The sequence below is a fragment of the Marmota monax genome, unplaced genomic scaffold (genome assembly GCF_021218885.2).
Source record: "Marmota monax isolate L192 unplaced genomic scaffold, Marmota_monax_Labrador192_F-V1.1 WCK01_AAM20220418_F8-fsc00119, whole genome shotgun sequence".
Taxonomy (NCBI): domain Eukaryota; kingdom Metazoa; phylum Chordata; class Mammalia; order Rodentia; family Sciuridae; genus Marmota; species Marmota monax.
The window spans coordinates 4,292,709-4,313,032 of record NW_026694771.1 but is presented as its reverse complement, the minus strand read 5'-3'; the positions used below and the strand labels follow the sequence as shown (position 1 = coordinate 4,313,032).

Below are 20,324 nucleotides of genomic sequence, written 5' to 3'. Positions count from 1 at the left end.
GTCCTGACAGGAAAATGATGTCACACACAAAAATTGGTGACAATTTATTCACAAAGGGACTAGTCACAAGACATGGGTGGAGTAGAGGAGAATGGAAAGGCTCACTGGCATTGGGCCTTTACCATCCATAAACCCCAAAGGAAGGTAGGAAATGGCTACCAAAATGTGTCATAGAGAGGAAGTCACTCTGAAAGGAACAGTGACCTCTAGTGACAGACATGGTCTCCCCTCTCTCGGAGGACTGCAGGGAAATAACCTCTCTGAGCTCTTTCTCCTTCCTCTGTCCCTTGTGTCTTGCCAGTGCTCCCCATTTTCTTCATCCAAAGACAGAGAGTGAACCCACTGTAGTCATACAGCCTCCCCAGGGAGGCACAGGACAAAGAGACAAATGGCAACAGGACAATGGCTGGCATAGAGTTGAACTAAGTATTTTCAAGTTCTATGCCCAGGGAGTCTTTCCCAGGCAGTTATAGATTTACCAGAGTCAGAAGGAAAGCTTGCTATTTCCTGGTGACAATGAATATGTTTACAGTTAGTTCAAAAGTCAGAGGTGATTAGTGGACAGTGGTTGAACCCACTCTGACCTCTCTATCCATTTCCCACGCTACCATTGCTTTTTAAATAGGAGTGTGCCTGAGGTCACTCAAGAAAATAAGCATAGACATAGGAAAGACAGCAGAGATGAAACAGAACATTTCAAAAATAGAACAGAAAGTCATAGAGCTACCTGATCACAACCATGTCCCTTAGTCCCAGAGCTCTAGAAAAGGACTTCAGGAATTGTTCATGAGAGAGGATGGAGTATAAATTGTAATTCATGCACAAAAGGAAATAGGAAGAGAGAAAAGTCTTGATTCATTCCTTGAAGAGTAAATTTCTGATTGTTTGAGATAGGCAGAAAGATTCTGTGTTCTTTCTGATGAGCAAATGTTACTTTATAATTAGAAAATAAAGTTATAGTCATCATTTTGAGAAAATAATAAAATGACCAGTAGTCTACCTGTTTGGTTTCCTTCTTACAAATAATTTCTTTCTCTCTTTTCTTCTCTGCCTCCCACTGATTCAGATGTGTCTGACACAGGTAATGTCCTGCCATCCTTCCCAATGTTCTCGATTGTTTCCTTATTAAAGAAGCCCATCAGGCTGTCAGCTCTGCTCTGTGGACAGGTCGGGCAAGATTGTTGTGGTGGAGTGGAGGGAGGCTCAGAGCCGAGGCTGAATTCCAACCCAACCTCTTCTGGGTTGTCACATAGGTAGACCCCTCACTCCTGGTTAAACTCAGTGTATGGGGTATCCTTAACAAGGGGTAGCATTCTCATTCTCCTCTAGATATTTTTTGCTTTGTTTTCTAATGGGGTCTCACTATGTTGTCCAGGCTGGTCTTGAACTTGCAATCCCCCTGCCTCCCAATCCCAAATAGCTGGGATTATAGGCATAAAATAGTATTCTCAACAGAACTGGGAACTAAAATTATTATTCTACACAGATCCAGTGTTGCATTTGATGTCTATAATGTGGGCAGACTTACATAAAGATAGCCCCACCTTTGACCTTGACCCTATTCAATAGCAATTATAACACACACACTTACTACATTTCATATCTTCCTTTGATAGATTGCATTTTTTAAAAAACTTCCCTGTCTTTTTCTTCTCAACTTAACTTACATTCTTTTGGGTCTTTTGACTATTGCTTCAATACAGATAGGCTTTCTGAACACAGTACAGCCCAGGATCCCTTGGTTCAGTTCTTACTAACTCATACACTGAGAAATAGAGATGGAACCTTCACAAGCTAAGATTTCCCATTATCTAAGGAAAGTGGAATATTTTAAGGTTGATTTGAGGGGACCCATGACATCTCTGCAGTGAAAGAAATACCTGCAGAGCAAACTGTAAATAAATGGAATCCAGCTCAGGGAAATAGAATAAGGGACACCAAGCCACTCATGTCGTTTGCAGGTGCCTGTTATTCATGTCCATCTTGCTTGCTGTTCTGGGTTATGATGCATGGATATGGCATTCCCCCCATGACAACACCAACTTTTAAAGCAAACGTTGATTGCTCACCTATTAGGTGCAAAGCATTCTAGTACATTTTCATAAATGAAGACTATACCATTCCAGCCCCTAAAGCTTCAACTGTTTCCCAGTGTTTGTGTTTTCTCTGACTATCATGGTGTGATTATATCATCAGCAGATTTGGGAATTTTCCGGCGGGCAGTCATGGTGATATACACAGACTGTATCCATCAGTGTAGCCGGCCACTGTACATGGTACGTGCATGCTCCCTTGTTCCTTGGACTTCTCCCCAAAAGTGGGGGGGGGGGGAACAGCAGGAGGGACAGGCTTGGGGCAGTCACTCAAAGCTTCAAAAATCCAAAGGGCCAGATGGCTCAGAGTGGCTGGGATCCAGTTAGTGGAGGAAGCATGTTGTTTACTCCTTTTCATAAAAGACAAGCTAGGATGGTCCCATTTTTGTAAATGAAGTGTTTGCTAATCTATGGGAAAGAAAATTAATAAATTCAAACTTTAAGTAGTGTTAATTGTTGTGGAAGAGGATCAAGAGAGAATATCCCTATAAATAATCACCTAAAGAGGTACCCTGGTGAAATAACAAGGTAGGCTATTAATCTATTAACCAGGACAGCAGGTAAAAACCAGAGTTGTCTCAAGCATACTGGGACATGTAGTCACTCAGTCACATTCATTAGGAGTTTAATACATTTTACATTAAATATTTCTGCATTGTTTGGTTTTTACAATAAGCAAAAATTGTGGTTGAAATAAACTTTAGAAGTCCTCTCTTATAGTTTTTAGCATATTGTCCATTTCTATATTCATCCTAGAGACGAGGGCCCTGGCCAGCTGTCTTGGCACACTGGCTAATGATCTTGGGAAGGCTACTTGCCTGCTCTGAGCTTACTGCCTGAGCCTTTGGTCAGATCTAGTGATACATTTGGGCCTGGCACATAGGAGTTCAACAAATACCTGCTAATAGTTTATAATCAGACTGATTTTTACGTAAAAGAACATGGGAATCTTATAGCCCTCTATAGCTTGGGTAAGAACTACAGGCACTAAAAAATTGAGGAAATTGAGGGTAGAGGGTTTATTCAGGTGGTGAATTAAAAAGCCCATTAGGACCTATGTGTATTTTGAGAGTTACGTATGTTTTAGCTGCGAACCAGGAAGGGCAATTCATATTTTGTTTGTTTGTTGTTGTTTTACATTAAGTGGTGCTTATAGCAGTTTTAGGTTCATAGCAAAATTAAGCAAAGGTACAGAGATTTTCTGTATCCTCTCTGCTTCTGAATATGCACATACTCCCCCTCTGTCATCATCCCCAACAGAACAGTCCATGGGTTACAATCAATGAACCAACATTGACACATCTTCACCCTACCCATAGTTCGCACAGAGTTCACTTATGTTGTGCTTTCTATGAGTTTTAACAAATAATAATAGCATGTACTGACAACTGTAATGCCAAACACAGCAGTGGCACTGCCCTAAAAGTCCTCTGTACTCTGCCTGTTCATCAATCCCTCCATCTTAACCTCTGCTAACCACCAATCTTTTTATTGTCCCCATAGTTTTGCATTTTCCAAAATGTCATGTTATTGGAATCACATAATGTGTGGCCTTTTCAGTTGGCTTCTTTCACTTAGTATCATGCATTTTTAAGGTTCCTCCATATCTTTCTATGGCTTGATAACTAGTTTCTTTTTAGTGCTGAATAATATTCCATTATCTAAAGGTTTATTTATTCATTCACCTACTGAAAGACATCTTGGTTGCTTCCAAGTTTTGGTAATTATGAATAAAGCTGCTATAACAAATGTGTTCAGGCTTTTGTTGTGGACATAAGTTTTCAACTCATTTGGGAAAATACCAAGGAAAGCAATTGCTGAATCATATGGTAAGCATGTATTTAGTTTTATAAGAAACTGCCAAACTGTCTTCCAAAATGGCTGTATCATTTTACATTTCCATCAACAATGAATGAAAGTTATTATCATTCCATACCCTTTCAGCATTTGGTGTTGTCAGAGTTTGGGAATTGGGCCATTCTAATCAGTGAATTAATGTTTTTTTTTTTGTTTTGTTTTGTTTTGTTTTTTAAATAAAGACATTTCCTCCAAATTGGGTGGATCCCCTCTAAAGACAGAGAACTGCTAGTTTTAAACAGAAGATAAGTGACCATGGAAATTAAAATATAATTATTTAGTATCTAAAATTTGAAGTAGTATGCAAAGAAGCAGGAACAGATTATGAATAAACCTCTATCAAAGCAATTACACTTTAAGATGGACTGTTCCTCTGTATTTTATCCTCTAATCAGTAGCTATATTGTCTAGACTGTGTGTTGTAGAGACCAGAAGCCTGGGAGTTGCAGGGCCTCCTTGGAGCCAGAGTAATTAGTACAAAACTAACTCCCTCAGTGGTCCTGACAGTTGCAATGGAGGTAACCAAGAAACACAAATCAGAGAATGGGTCCTCAATCACATAGAACCAGGGACAGAAATCTAACTACTAGATAATCAGCACTCACCACCAGCCTCACACTAAGAAGTGGGTCCAGCTGCCCAGCTCCGCTGAGCCTTGGGGGAAACAGCCAGCATCCTACTTTGCTGACCGCATTTCCTTTTCTTTTCTGGGGACAAGGTCATGTCTGTTTTCAGTGGGGGGGCTTGCCCTCTAGTTCTTGTAGAGGCTTAGTTTCAGATGATAGGTAAGGCTTTCTTAGAACCACAGAACACAGTAGTCAACAAGCAATCATTTTCCCTTGGTTGATATTTACACCACAATAGGGTTAAAAAAAAATCAGCCTGTATGACCTCTCTTTTAATGTTTTCTTTCCTCTTTTCCAGGATAGAATGGTGTTGCTCATTGTGGGCAATCTGGTTAACTGGTCCTTGTAAGTAGTCTTGGAAAAATAGGTTTTTGTCTTTATTAATGTCTGTAATACTGTGGTTTAACTTTTCTTGACTGTCATTTTTTAATATCTTTATTGTTTAGTTATAGATGGACAATACCTTTATTTATCTTTATGTGGTGTGGAGGCCCGAACCCAGTGCCTCACACATGATAGGCGAGTGCTCTACCACTGAGCCACAGTCCCAGCACTTCTTGACTGTCATTTTTACAAAGAAATCTGAAATTAAGAAAAGGGTAAGCATATGCTTGCCCTAGAGACTTGATTAAAAGATTAAAAGATTTTGTTTTTGTTTTTTGATTTTGTTTTCTTTTCCCTGAAAATAAAACACTAAAGTGACAATAGTGGCTTCTTCTAAAGCATTGATACAGTGATTGAGTTCATTTGCTCAAGAAGAGAAACATCTATGAGGACAGATCAGATCATATGGATGGATGAATGGATGGGATGGATGGATAGATTATGCTTGCTCATAGGTGCAAAGATGCAATACAATTTTAAATTATTTCATAGAACTTTTCTATAAAGGCTACCCCATAGGCATTCTTTTTTTTTTAAAGCTGTTAATAGGCCTTTAGTTTATTTATTTATATGGAGTACTGAGACTCGAACCCAGTGCCTCACACATGCAGGCAAGTGTGCTACTGCTGAGCACATTCCCCCCCCCCATAGGCATTCTTTTTGGTAGAATTTCTATTTTTTGTTATGTGCATGCAACTGTCTGTCAAAGAGGGATGGGGGAGTGGCGGAGCATAAGAGCAAGAGCAAGTCTTTTTCCTATTTCTTTCTTTCCCTCTGGGTCTCCTTATTCCTCCTCCACCTTTATCATTCTTCTTCCTCTTTTTGTCTCTTGTCATCCTCTTGGCCCTTTTCTTCAAAGAGATTCAAAATAGCTGAAATATTTTATGCAACCTAGTCTCACTTTGACCATGTGATATATTTTATTGATAACTTGAAAATAAACAAGTAATTTTAGCTGCTTTTGTTTATGGCTCTTAGCTGATATGTTTCTCTGGGTCAGTGACCTTTGATAGAAAAATGACTGCCTGCTCCTGGCACACATTAAGACATATGAAGGCATGAAGAAAGAGACAGACCTTCAGAATCAACCCAAAAGAATTAGCTGGGATGGTGGGCATGTGCCGCCATGCTCCACCTGTACCAACCTCTTAATAATGAACAACCTATGACTGTGACCCCAGGAATTCAGAATCACCTGGCTCATCTCTGCCTCACACACAATCAAAACCAAACCCACAGTCTGCTCACAAGATAAGATAAATGGCCTCTCTCTTCTTAGACACCTCTGTGAGATACTAGGGCCTACACACGTACAAGGTGCTATAACACACTAACACCCTGATTACCTGCTAGAGAGCTTCTCCCTCTCAGTAGCTCTGCAAAGATACGTTGTGAGTTGGTATGAATGGTGTTTTAAAGAGAATCACTTTCCTATGATATGAAGAATAATAATGGTGTGTGTGTGTGTGTGTGTGTGTGTGTAGAGAGGTATGTAGTATACGTTTGTATGTGTATGCATTTGTACAGATGTGTATATACATATATGTGCACACAGAATTGTGGCTATTAAATGCATACATATATATGTGTATATGTTTGATTAAAGAGAGAGAGTAAGAATCAAAAATCAAGTATGCAAAATGCTAATATTTGGTGGATCTGATTAAAGTCTATGCAAGAGATTTTTAGTTTATTGAAGATTTCAAAATCTGGAAGGCAGAAGTTTTCTGTATTATAAGTCAGTTGGGATTCAAAGGGAATCAAATGAGAGTCTGTTAGTAACAGTTTTACAGTTGACATGCTTAGGAATAAATTTTGAGAGATGTGTAGAACCTCTTTTCAGAAAATTCGATTGCCTTATTAGGAGATACAAAAGAAAACGTAACTAAATGAAGAGAAGTATCAGGGTCTGGGTGGGAAGGTTAACTATTGTAAAGACATCTGTTTTTAATTTAATGTATAAATTTGGATTTAGAGCTAGAATTAAATTAGTGGGATTTTATTCTGAAATTTATTTGTCCAGTTAGATGAAAATTTCAAAGCCTGAAAAGTAAGATAAACAGAAGTAAGGAGGGACAGAGAGTATAGTGACCACCTCTGCATTATCCAGTAGAACTTTCTGGAATGATAGAAGTGTTCTGCACTTCATTGACCAATGCAGGATCTATTAGTACTACTGAGAACTTGAAATGTGTCTACTGTGACTAAGGAACTGGATTTTCAAAATCTTATTTAATTTTAATTAATAACTTTAAATTTAAATAACCACATGATGCTACTACATGGGATATTGCAGATTAGGTTGAACAATATTGTGAAGGTATTCCTTTATTCATTGCAGAAATGTTTATGATCATGAAAAACTGAAGGATACTGAAGAAACCAACCATAGAGGGAAGATGACTGTATACAGCACATTCACTTATGTGAACTTTACATAGTCATTAGACATGAATGTTTTGAAGATGTAGTTATTTAAAAGTTCAGCATATAGTCACGTGTTGCACAGTGACATTTTAGTCAGTGGAAGACCACATATAAGCCCTGGTCCCATAAGATGATATTGCCTAGTGATGTAGCAGCCGTCCTTATGTTGTGTGAGTATACTCCAGGATGCTTGCCAATTTGACAGGGGCCAAATTGCCTAAAGATTCATCTCTCAAAACATCCCCATCATTAAGTGATGTGTGACAGTGTGTTAAAGTGGGTTTTTTAATGAACTCCTCCCACTCCAAAACAGAGTAGGGCAGGGAAAAGGCAATGATGTAAGAAGCTGCCTTCTCCACTGCAAATATTTCTTCCCATGTCCTCAGTGCCCTCTTTGGATTGATCTACCGGCCCAGAGACTTTGCATCCTACATGCTGGGCATCTTCATCTGCAACCTGCTGCTGTACCTGGCCTTCTACATCATCATGAAGGTAAGTGCAGGTATGGGGAGCTGGGAGGGCCCCTGCCTGGCAGAGGTTATGGCCTCAGCTTCACTGCCACTGTGTTTCCCCAACAGCTTCGCAGCTCTGAGAAGGTCCTGCCAGTGCCACTCTTCTGCATTTTGGCCACCGCTGTGGTATGGGCTGCTGCCCTGTATTTTTTCTTCCAGAATCTCAGCAGCTGGGAGGTGAGCAGTTCTCTTTCCATCTTTCCTTTGTACTTTCCTACCACCCTCTTTATCGTGCTTGCTGCTTTTAATATTTTTTACATTTTCTAAATTGAAAGCTTCCTCCAGAAGGGATAGGTTTTATTTTATTTTATTTATTTATTTCATTTTTTTGTGGTGTTAGAGACTGAACTCAGGGCCTCACGCATGCTAGGCAAGCACTCTACCACTGAGCTTCACCCCCAACCCAAGGGATGGGTTTTATTGTCCACACATAAATGTTCAACCATGACACGGGCTCATCATTTTCAGAGTAATACTTTATGAATTTGTAAACCTATAGACACTGCAAATTCAATCTTCATTATATGTTGTATGATGATTCTGTTCCCAGTAAAGTTTTACTGTATGTAAATGTTTGATGAGTGTATCTTCTCCATCTTTCTCATCACCATCACCCTCCATCTATCAACAAAAACCAAGGGATTGGGAGGGGTTGGGGTTGTTACTACATCCCCTCCAAGATAGGAAAACTAAGGCCTTGGAAATCAGCACTGTATCTGAGGCACATGGCAGGGACGAAGTCTCAGCTCTCCATCATGGCAACCACTACAATTGATTTTGGAACATTTTTTCATTCCAGAAAGAAACTCTGTAACTATAAGCAGTCACTCCCATTTCTCCCTGATCAGCAACATAAATCCACCTCTGAACATTTTATGTAAATGGAAACAAATAACATATGGCCTTTCAGTCAGGATTCTTCTCTCAGGATAATGTTTTAGGTTCACCCAGCTACAGCTGTACCAGTACTTTGTATCCTTTTATTGCTTAATAATATTCCACTGTGTGGATACGCCACATTATCTATGCATTCACCCACAGATGGACATTTGAGCTGTTTCTACTTTTTGACTTATGAATGATTTTGTGAAAATTTGTGTACAAGTTTTGTGTGCAGGTCTGTTTTCTTGGAAGCTAATTTTTTGAGCTATCTAGTAGCATCTTTATGGCTTCCTGGATATGAAACCCTGAAACAGTTGAATTGTGGGAATCTTGCTCCTATCTTGCCTCGCCTTCCTCCAGGGAACCCCCGCAGAATCTCGAGAGAAGAATCGTGAGTGTATCCTGCTGAATTTCTTTGATGACCACGACATTTGGCACTTTCTCTCTGCTACTGCCCTGTTTTTCTCATTCTTGGTGAGTTTATCATGTCTTTTTATTGCTTTTTCTCTTTACATTCTGGTCTCTTCCACTCTTCCTTACATCCTCTTTTATATTCCTCTATAATTTCCCTTTCCAGTTCCTCATTATAATTCAACATGCATATTATTTTCTTTTTTAAAAATATTGTATCTCAATTTTCATTTTGCTTTTACTTTTCAATAATTTTAGACACAGAGTGACAAAATTATCTTCCTAACTAACACAGCACATCAGGACTGACTTGGTTATTAGACTCATATGCCTAGAAGTCCCTCCAGGAACCACTTTTGGCATTCACTAAATTTCCTATAACATTGGGTTATTCCTTCTCTTCCCACTCCTCCGCTCTCACTTAATATTTTATGAATGATTCACAGATTCCTAGAGTGGTTCAGGGCAGCCACCAGGCCTGTGTTGCCTTCTAACCGTCTGTGCCAAATCTCTGCTGTAATTCCTCTATTTTCTGCCCAAAATTCTTTCCCAGAAGCCATGCATATTTATGTCAACCTGGGATGATATCTCCCAGCATCCTCTAATCTTGTTTTTCACATTTCAGAATTAAAAGTCTGTCATGCCTGCACACAGGTTCCCTTGACACCACCACTGGACTCCCAAAGCCATCATCCACTTGAAGCAGTCTCAGGCTGGCCGTACTACCTCAGGAGTGGAGCAGGGCTACCCCCTAGTGTCACCTTTGGGAAGTTCATCCAATCTGTATGAATACTCTGTAGGACTTTTCTTTTTGATAGTCCTGTTCTTGAGAGAGATCGACAACGAAAAATGGAGCTAAGGATTCTATATGGGGAAAGTGGTGGCCAAGGGAACTAGAATTGGAGGATAAGGCTCCATTTTTTATATAGCATTAATCTGTGCAAAAGACTGCATTTTCTTTAAGTCTTGACCTAAATGTTACCTTCTAAGTGACTTCCCAGGCCACCCTGTAAAAATTTGCCACACCCAATCCCACATGTCCTATATTCCCTAGTTTAATTTTCATTCTTAGCTCATATAGCTTTCTAAAATACTGTGTTTTACCCATGCATTTGTTTCATGTCGAAAGCCATCTCTTGGATGGAAACTCCATGAGGGTGGGATATTTCTCTTTTACTCCAACTATATCTTCAGCATCTAGAATAACACCTAATAAATTCTCATGACTATTTGAATTAATTAACAAATGAACTATATAGTTATAATAAGTGCTTGTTATGAGCAAGACATTGCAGGAGCCACAGAGGATAAGGAAGACAATTCAGGAAACAGTGTTTTTACTCTGTGGGAATCACAAAATAGGGATGTGGTGTGGCTGTGACTAAGCATTCTTTTCATTTCTCTGTCGCTCTCATCTCAGGTTTTGTTAACTCTGGATGATGACCTGGATGTGGTTCGGAGAGACCAGATCCCTGTATTCTGAGCCTCCAGCATAAAGAAGTGTACAACAAATGATCCATCTTGGTGCTGATTCTTGAAGAACACAATGACTGCAGCAACGAACCCACTGCCAAACACTCCACTCGTCTCTGTGGAGTCAACTCTCATTCACACAGGAAGGAGAGGAGCTGGGGGAGAGCTATACCCTGTAAGAAGGGAGGCAGAAAAGAAGCCACAGCTGCAGACAGAGGCAAACCCTGAGAAGCTCAGAAGCACCCAACCTGTGTCTGCATTGTCAACTCAGAAAGTTAGACGTGGACAAAAGCTGCATGACAATCAACTCATTGTCTGGGACCCTCCCACTCTCACCTGACATTTATCAGAACATGGCTGCATACTTCCCTGGGCCACGGGAATGCCCAGAAAGACCAGCAGCTTGGATTTCCTGCCCAGAAACCTTGGTGTGGCCTTCGCACCTCTGTGATGCCCACTGCTCTAGAGGTCCAAAGCAGCATCTCATTTCTGCAAGGTCCTGTGAAATCGTGATTTCTCACTGTACTGTGGAGAGGGTGCAGAGGTGGACCAAGCCCCCACCCAGCTGGTAGCCCAGCTAGTCATCTCCTCAGAAGGAACACTGAATGTTCCCCCAGGCTCCTGACACCATGAGGACTCAGGATTGGACACTGTCACACACTCTTCTGAACAGGAAACTATCACTGGGACCAATGCCTGGGTGCTTATCTATTCTCAGTGTCTTAATCTCACTGCTGTGTTGATCCTTTACTCTGGCTCCACCTTCTTGGAAAGACCTTGTTACTCCTTAAACCCACTTATCTTAAAATGGGAAGAGAAATGGGAAAATTTCTTCTGGCAGTAGGAGGAGCAGGAAAAATCACTCACAGAACTAAGAGACTGGAAACATCAAGCAGACAGGCTTTGCCTTGTGAACTGGGGCTACTGGAGAAAATCCAGTGAAACAACAGTATTTGCTCAGCCTCCAGTTCACACAGATTAGTGATGTGCCCACGTGACCTTTGGCAGAGAAATAACTGTTCTAACCAGGGGCATCACTCTATGGGCCTCCACAACTGAGCCCCTCAGCTTGTATGATCAGAATTCCAGATTTTCTCCCTGAAGTTCTCAGGATGAACACATTTTCCTCTGCCTCTCTGGTTGCAAAGAGTATAGCTAATGGAACATTGTGTCTTTTTGTACCTGACCCTCCCCAGCATGGTGTTGAAAAGCTTAGCATTCTGGTTCCCTTCTCACACTGTCTGGCAGCTGTGCCTCTGAGAAGTCCCATTTTGACAGAACATCTGGTTGCCAGGAGTATGATGTAATCAGAAAATAGACATACAAATGTATGCACACATACGTGTTTGCTTGTGAAATTGAAATCACTTCTCATCTCTACTTTCCTAGTCATTCATTAGAGAAGTAGATTGGACATTCTCCTTTAAAATGTTTTTCCTCTCAAATATTTGCATACTGTTCAAAAAAAGATACTTTGCAAGTTTGAACAGTAAGCTTTTCCTAAATTTTAAAAACACAAATGTGCTTTCTGTGAAATATTTTATGTGCTTTTTCTAAAAATCTCCTAAATTTGTAATTGATCTTCTGTTATTCTTTATTCCTTAAAAATTATTGGCTTCCATAGGTCACACAGAGGCCACCAATTAAATGGTTGGGTCAATTTAACATGTAAAAAAATTTTTGAACCTATTTCACTATGACTGACTTGGCGTAATTCTTTTAAGGCACTCAAAGGAGACACTAAAGATATGAACAACAAAGTCCACCCAAGTAAATAAATGTCTCCAGAAGCTTGTTTGGGAAAAACATCAGTGAAAATGGGGAGGGCCCCTGCAGAAAGGGGTGGACTGTTCCTTGCTGTGTTCTGGTAATGTCTGTCTTGTGCAATCAAGTCACACACTGTGGTCAGTTTTGTTCTCTGCAGCAGGACTAAAAACCCAGACTAAGTCTGCTTTTATAAATATAAATTCTAAGTGTATGTATTGCTAATTCTTTCTATAGCACCAATCTTGTGGTTGGAGGACATAAGAAAGTCATGGAGCTGCATCTGTGGGATTCATATGAGTGCTGGGTAGAAGGGAGCAGCCAGAACTTAGTAGTTTCATGATATATCTTTGGTAGGTAGCACAGTGCCTATGCTAACGTCTGCCTATGCTCATAGACTTAGCTTTTCAAAACCAAAAGCAAGGTTAATTCTGGAGGCCAAGTTCAGCGGGAGGTTAACTGAGAAAGCAGTAACTGTGAAGATGATCTTGGCAAAGCAACCCCAGAAAGAATAAGAGCAGTTTAGCTGGAGCAGGTCAGAGTTGTGGCAGCCAGAGGGTAAAAAATGACCTCTTCACACCTCTGACAAATGGGGCTGGAGAGACAGCCCCACCTGTTATGCTGGATGGCTGAGGGATTACCCTAGTTTTATTTTAGCAGCAAGACAAGCCAGTGGAAAACCAGAGACTAACTGGGGAAGGGACTTTCCATGACTGAAGGTTATCCCTGAGCCAGCTACTTGGGGCAAACAGTGGCAGCTGCTTACTTTGAACCTCCAAGCATCAACCAGAAAGTTCTTGTAGGGTCCCAAAATACAAGTCTCAGCAAATCAACACTCACGTTTCTCATTCTGGATGCTGATCTATCTGAACTGCACTGTTTTGGCAGTGCAAGCTACATAGGTTCTGTCTGTGTTCTGGTTGTGTAATGGAAGTGTAAACCTAGTCATGGCTGCTCCACATACAGAAGCAGAGGGGAGTGAGCATGCAGACAGCCTGCGTGCTCACAGAGCCGGGCCACTTACCTCAGAACATCTCAGAACACGGTAACAAGAAAGCAGAGAGAGCATTCCTGTCACCAGAGACAAAATATATACCCCAATGGCATGCCCGCAGTGACCTTCATAACTTCAGCCACACCTTAACTGCCTCCAGTTACCACCCAACTAATCCATTGAAGTGGATTAATGTGCTGATTCAGTTAAGGCTCTGTAACCCGATCCTTTTGCCTCTGAACTTTCTTGCATTGTCTCACATGAGTTTTGGGGGGGATACCTCATATCTAACCATAACAGACTGGTTTGTGACAAAGAGGGAAAGATAGCTTTTGAGTGATGAAAATAGAGGTAAGCTAGAAGGGAAAGAAAATTGATTAACTTCATGGAAATCCATGCGCGGTAGTGTTGGTGACACATGATGAATGGAAGCCTACAGAGCATCATTTTAGTGAGAACTCTGGAAAAAGAGTTAAGGAAGGAAGATAGGACCAAAGAGGGAGGGCCGAACTTCTGATGTGGGGGGTTTATTTTTGTTTGTTTTCAGATAGACTGATAGCAAAAAGAAAAAGACCTTTGGGTCCACTTGAGCTGAGACTACAAAGACAACTGCAGCTACTACAAGAGGTATTTTATTTGAAAAAAAAAAAAATTCTTTCAGTTATAGATGGACATGATATCTTTATTTATTTTTATGTGGTGCTGAGGATCGAACCCAGTGCCTCACACAGTGAGGCAGGCACTTTACCACTGAGCTACAGCCCCAGCTCTACAATAAGTATTTTAAAACATCGTACTTGGACTAACAGGCAAGCTGACACCCCTCTGGACTTATATGGGGAGAAGAAAAGCTGTCGGTCTGGATAAAGGCAGAGAAGCAAAAACATAAGAGATGTTTGGAATTGGAAACCTCAAACATTTCATAAGAAAAATACAAGTCCCAGTTTTAACCACCGCAAAGAATAAAAATCTGAAGAGAAAGATAAGATGGTTGGGGTGGGGATCATTTTAATCCATCCTTGAAGAAATAAAACAGCTTCGTCTCCCAAACTCTCAGAAAACCCCTCCCTGATGGGAGGACAATCATGGAACTGAAGTTCTCAATTTGTACTTTTAGTGTGATTTTACCATTGGCCACTACTACCCTCAGTTCCCATCTCCAACCCCTAGAATATGAAAGTCAGCAGAATTGATTATTAAAACAGCAAATACTCATCATTATGCACTCTGCCAAGGGTTTTTACCTACATTGCAAATCTCATCATGAAAGCCCCCTAAGAAGTTAGGACTCTAACATTATCCCCATTTCCTAAATGGAGAAACTGAAATTTAGAGAAGCCACTGTTTGCTAGGTAAAGTGAATGGTGCAGAACTCTGGTAAGTAATCAAAGTGAGTAGTTCAGGTTCCAACCAGAGAAAAGGAAGATAGACAGTGCTGTAGTGAGCATTCAACAGTTTATCTGTGCAGATACATAGGGGCAAAACACAGCCTAGAATTATATAACTATTCAACATATTAACAAAAAGAGAATGTTTTTCCAAAATTCAGAATATCTGTGATTATCATATAATTCCACGTAACAATGAAATTTACAGTGCTTTTGGAAAGCCATCTAATACAGCTACAGCATGGCTTTGGATCTGTTAGTCTCTCTAAACTGGAACAGCTGGATTCCTGTGAGGGCTGTTGCATCATTTTCTGGGCTTGTTAAGAACCAAAGTCCTGCACTTGGCAAAGTAGACCCAAAGATTCATTTTAAATTAAAATACACATCCCAGTAAAGTGTCAGGTTACCACTAGGAGCCCATTGGTTCAAAATCAAAAATTTAAATAAAGAGAAAGCAAAGGAATGTAGTAGGCTTTTTCAGTTTCTAAAAAACATTCAGAGACTCAAAAAATCTTCAAGAGTCCAGAAGTCCTCCAAATCTACCTCTGAAATTGGCCTCTACTGGCCTGAGCTGAGGGCCAAATCTTCAACTCACTTCAGTGGTTCAACAATCTTTGCTCTTGGTCCTGGGCCCAGAACTTTCCTCTTAGAAGGAGTAGATTCATCACAGTCACATTTAGGCAAAGTAGTTGCATTGAACTAGGGAATCATATTTCTTCATTTGGAGTACAGTGAGAATAGTGAGAAATGTTTCTAAGTTTGTTCAAAAACAAAACAAAAATAAGAAAGTGACACAAGTTGGTTAGAAACAAGAACACGCTAACCAATTTTATTCTGTGCAGAGATAGATGTCTGTTGAACTTTTTATTTTGAATATGAATTTTCAAATTTACCCCACAGCATCATTCAAAAGAATGGGACCTAAGGGCTGAGGATACAGCTCAGTTGGTAGAATGCTCCCTCACATGCACAAAGCCCTGGGTTCAATTCCCAACACCACAAAAAAAAAAGGGGGGGGGGACCTAAACTAATTGAATCCTGAATTCTCAGAAAACACCCTGAAGCAAGAAATTCTCCATGATGATAATCTTGACTGCAGCCTCTTTCCAGACTACAGCCTGGAAATGTGATCCACTCAGCCATTTGAGCCATTGCTGAATGTGATAAAGCAATATAAGAAAACACTACAAACAGCTAAACCCACACTGCACAAACTTAGCTAAAAGCGGCATTTCCATAACTTCCCTTAATTCTGTAGCTTATCTGAATGTGTGAAAAATTAAGTGTCACACTGACACTAATTAGCCACCCTACCTGACTTTTGAATCTATCTATCAAGCAGACTAACATCTCCTTAATTTCTCACAGGAAGAAGAAATAGTCTAAGCATCTGTTGACACTGACCAGCTAAATATATCCTAATGGAGATACCTCATTTCAGTCTCCCATGTGGGGAGGGTAGCGTGAGGAAAGCCGTGGAAAGTAATTTCCATGATGCATTAAGTATTACTTTGCAATGATTTAGAAACACTTTCAAATGTAACACTTAATTTGTCCTTTATAACACCCTGTGAGAAAGGCAGGACTGGTAATAACAACAATAAACAGTTAAGGACACTAATAATCTAGACATGAAGAAGTTGTGCCACTTGCCTAAAGTCTCAGCCAGGTAACAAGGGAGATTCATATAAAAAGTGCCAAGATCTTGTCTTTTCTAAAGAATGACAGTAAAGCTGGGGATGTAGCTCAGAGGTAAAGCACTTGTCTAGTATGTGCAGGTCCCTGGGTTTGAACCCCAGCAGTGAAAAAAGAAAAGATAGAAAAATAACTTTAGATTTTACTGAATCAAAGGAAATTTATCAAGATAAACCACCAATGTTAGTTCAAACTTCCATAGTTTTTCCTTAACTTTAAAAAAAAATATTTATTGGACACAATATCTTTATTTTATTTTTATTTTGTGCTAAGGATCAAATCCAGTGCCTCACGCATGCCAGGCGAGTGCGCTACCACTTGAGCCACATTCTGAGCCCCCCTTAACTTTTTTAAGTATAAAATATATTTAGTAATGGATTCAGTATAAGATATATTCAGTAATGTACAAAATGTACACTCATCTTAAGTGGATATAGATCAATGGGTTTTACATACACATGTAAATATCCATGTACACAAATGTACACATACCTACGTATGTAACCGCTACCCAGATGCAAGACATTTTCGGCATCCTTAGACCTGTTCTAAGTTCATCTCTGTCCCACAGATAATCAATATTCTGACTTTATCACATTGATTTTTTAAAAATCTTCTTTTGAAGTTCAAATCAATGGGATCATGCAGGATAAACTCCTCTTTGTCTGGCTTCTTCACTCAATAGGACATCTGCAAGATCTGTCTGCGTGAAGCGGTAGTGTCATTTTGTGATCATGTGACATTTTATTATATATTCTCCTACTGATGGGCATTGGAGTTTCCAGTTTGGGGGATATTGTAAAGAAAGTTGCTCTGACCATTCTTACATGTACTTTGGTGAACTTCTCCCACGGATATATTCTCAGGTCACTATGGAACTGCTGGGTTAGAGGGCAGATGTCTTTATTAGTAAAGAATACTACCAATAGTCTTCCGAAGTAGTTTGACCACATTTGCATTCCCATCAGCACTGTGTGAGAGCTCCAGTTTTTCCACATCTTTGCCAATTCCTAGCATTTGTCATTCAGCCTCTCAAAGTGACAACAAAGTGGTACCTCATCATATTTTACTTTGCCTTTATCTGATGACTAATGATGTTGATCATCTTTTCATAGACTTCTTGGGTATCTGTGTGAGGGATTCATTCAAGTTCTTTGCCAATTTAAAAAATCAGTTTGGGAATCTTTTAGATATGTATAATCTGTGTCTCTCTCTTTTTTTAGATTGTAACAATATACTTTTTCTATTTTTTTTATTTTTTAATTGATTTTTTAAAGAATAAATGACAGTGGAATGCATTACAATTCTTATTACACATACACAGCACAATTTTTCATAGCTTTGGTTGTATTTAAAGTATGTTGACACCAATTCGCATCTTCATACATGTACTTTGGATGATGATGTCTATCACATTCCCCCATCCTTGCTACTCCCCTGCCCCTTCCCTTTCCCTCCCACCTCCTTCCCTATCTAGAGTTCATCTACTCCTCCCATGCTTCCCCTCCCTACCCCACTATAAGTCAGCCTCTCTATATCAGAGAAAACATAGTCTGTGTCTTGATGAAGAGAAATTCTTAATTTTAATGAAGTCTAAGATAATAAATTTTTCTATTATGGTATAGTCAGATATTTTCTCTAGTTTTTTTTTCAAATTTTAGTTCTCAAAATGTTTCATCTTAGGACCAATTTACACCCTTAAAAATTATCAAGAACCTCAAAAGAGTTTTTGTGAATTTACCTAGTAACATTTACCATATTAGAAATAAACATAGAGGGCTGGGGTTGTAGCTCAGTAGTTGAGCACTTGCCTAGCATGTGTGAGGCCCTGGGTTCTATTCTCAGCACCACATATATGTAAATAAAAATATCTCTTCCAGTCTCAACCTCTCCAGGAGCTGCGGCCCAAGGTGCAGACATGGCCAAGTCCAAGAACCACACCACACACAACCAGTCCCGAAAATGGCACGGAAATGGTATCAAGAAACCCGGATCACAAAGATATGAATCTCTTAAGGGGGTAGACCTCAAGTTTCTGAGAAATATGCATTTTGCCAAGAAGCACAATAAGAAGGGCCTGAAAAGAATTCAGGCAAACAACGCCAAGGCCATGAGTGCTCATGCCAAGGCTATCAAGGCCCTTGCAAAGCCAAAGGAACTTAAGCCCAAGATGCCAAAGGGTGACAGCCGCAAGCTTGATCGCCTTGCCTTGCTAGCCCATCTCAAGCACGGGAAGCGTGCTCGTGCCTACATGGCCAGGGATCACAGGCTTAGCCGGCCAAAGGCCAAAGCCCCAAGCCAAGACCCAGGCTGCAACTCCAGCTCCGGCTCCAGCTCCTGTTCCCAAAGGTGCCCAGGCCCCCAAGGGTGCTCAGGTCCCTGCAAAGGCTCCATAATAAAAGCCTCTGGGTGTGAGGACAGAAGGACTGGTGTGACCCCTGAGCCCCTGTCTATGGGAACTGGTGTCCTCCTGTGCTATTTGTACACATAAATCCAGAGGCAGGAAAAATAAATAAATAGATAGATAGATAGATAAATAAAATAAAGGGCCATCAATAACTAAAAAAAATTAAAAAAGAAATAAACATGGAAAAATTATAAATATCTATTAACTTAGTTTAAATTAATAAACAACCATATAACACAAATATATTTTTTCTAAGAATAACTATATTTTCTAAAAAAAATTGTGAGAATAGTGGCATTGTTCTACATTTTTATAATTATTTAATATCTGGCTTAGTGATAGCCGAATTCTCATGGGTTTCTGCATTTGTTCTGCTGCAATATGTGTTTTGCTTATGTATATAAAGTCTGATCTCACAGAAATGTATAATTGGAAAGAAAAGAGCATTTTAGTGGACTTTTCAGATAACTATTGATATTCTTCTTTGGTACTACACCAAAACAATATGGAATTTGAAACCATATCAGTGAACTTTTCATGTTTTGTTACATTGAAACCCATTGATCTATGTTGCACTTGAACTCATCTTTTTACTACTGTGTGATTGTGCAATAGTATACCTAGGCCTTCTGGAAAATATTGGCTTACTGAATACTGCAAACCCTCCAAACATTTACACATTTTATTATTTGATTGTTAATACATGTGTGTATAATATGTTGTTAATCATAATATATGTATTATGTATTAATATCACCATTGACCTCATCTGAGAAGCCTTAGTGGGAACCTGTCAATCTCACAGTGGTCTTTTTTAATATTTATATTTTGGTTGTAACTGGACGCAATATCTTTATTTTATTTATTTATTTTTATGTGGTGCTGAGGATCGAACCCAGGGCCTCTCACGTGCTACGTGAGTGCTCTACCACTGAGCCACAATCCCAGTCCCTCACAGTGGTCTTGATTTGTGCCAAAGTACCAGAAGTTTTAACCATCGTGGCTTTTGCACCATTAGTGCAAATGATTGTCAACACAACGTATAGGCTTATCACATCATAGTACCATCATGAAAATATTTTTGGCTCCATAAGAACCCTAAAAGGGTTTTTTAAAAACCCCAGAAATTCTGAAGACCATATTTAAGAACCACTGCTCTAGAAATTTTAATGTTTTACCATCACTATTAGGTTTATGACCCACTTCAAATTAATTTTTTGCATATGGTAGGGAGTTGGGGTCTAGACTTTTTCCCCCTCTATGCAGATATCTAGTTATTCCAGCCCCATTTATTAAAAAAAAAACTATTCTTTACTCACTGAAATACAATGATACCTTTGTCATTAATCCAGTGAGTAGGTGAGTCACTTTTTCCCCCTCTATGCAGATATCTAGTTATTGCAGCCCCATT

General features: G+C 39.7%; 1 protein-coding gene and 1 pseudogene across 2 annotated transcripts in view; both read left to right on the top strand.

The window, feature by feature from the left end:
- The window catches only part of Sidt1 (SID1 transmembrane family member 1), an 83,749-nt gene extending 71,116 nt beyond the window's left edge, over positions 1 to 12,633 (top strand). For both annotated transcript variants that reach the window (XM_046425163.2, XM_058572866.1), the window contains 6 exons: positions 2,200 to 2,276; positions 4,875 to 4,921; positions 7,774 to 7,879; positions 7,966 to 8,076; positions 9,142 to 9,255; positions 10,613 to 12,633. In XM_046425163.2, coding sequence (XP_046281119.1) covers positions 2,200 to 2,276; positions 4,875 to 4,921; positions 7,774 to 7,879; positions 7,966 to 8,076; positions 9,142 to 9,255; positions 10,613 to 10,675 — 518 coding nt within the window. In that variant the 3' untranslated portion in view covers positions 10,676 to 12,633. The remainder of the gene's footprint in view (positions 1 to 2,199; positions 2,277 to 4,874; positions 4,922 to 7,773; positions 7,880 to 7,965; positions 8,077 to 9,141; positions 9,256 to 10,612) is intronic.
- A 5,785-nt stretch (positions 12,634 to 18,418) lies between these two features.
- LOC124079554 (large ribosomal subunit protein eL29-like) lies at positions 18,419 to 19,003 on the top strand (annotated as a pseudogene).
- Positions 19,004 to 20,324: the final 1,321 nt, after the last annotated feature.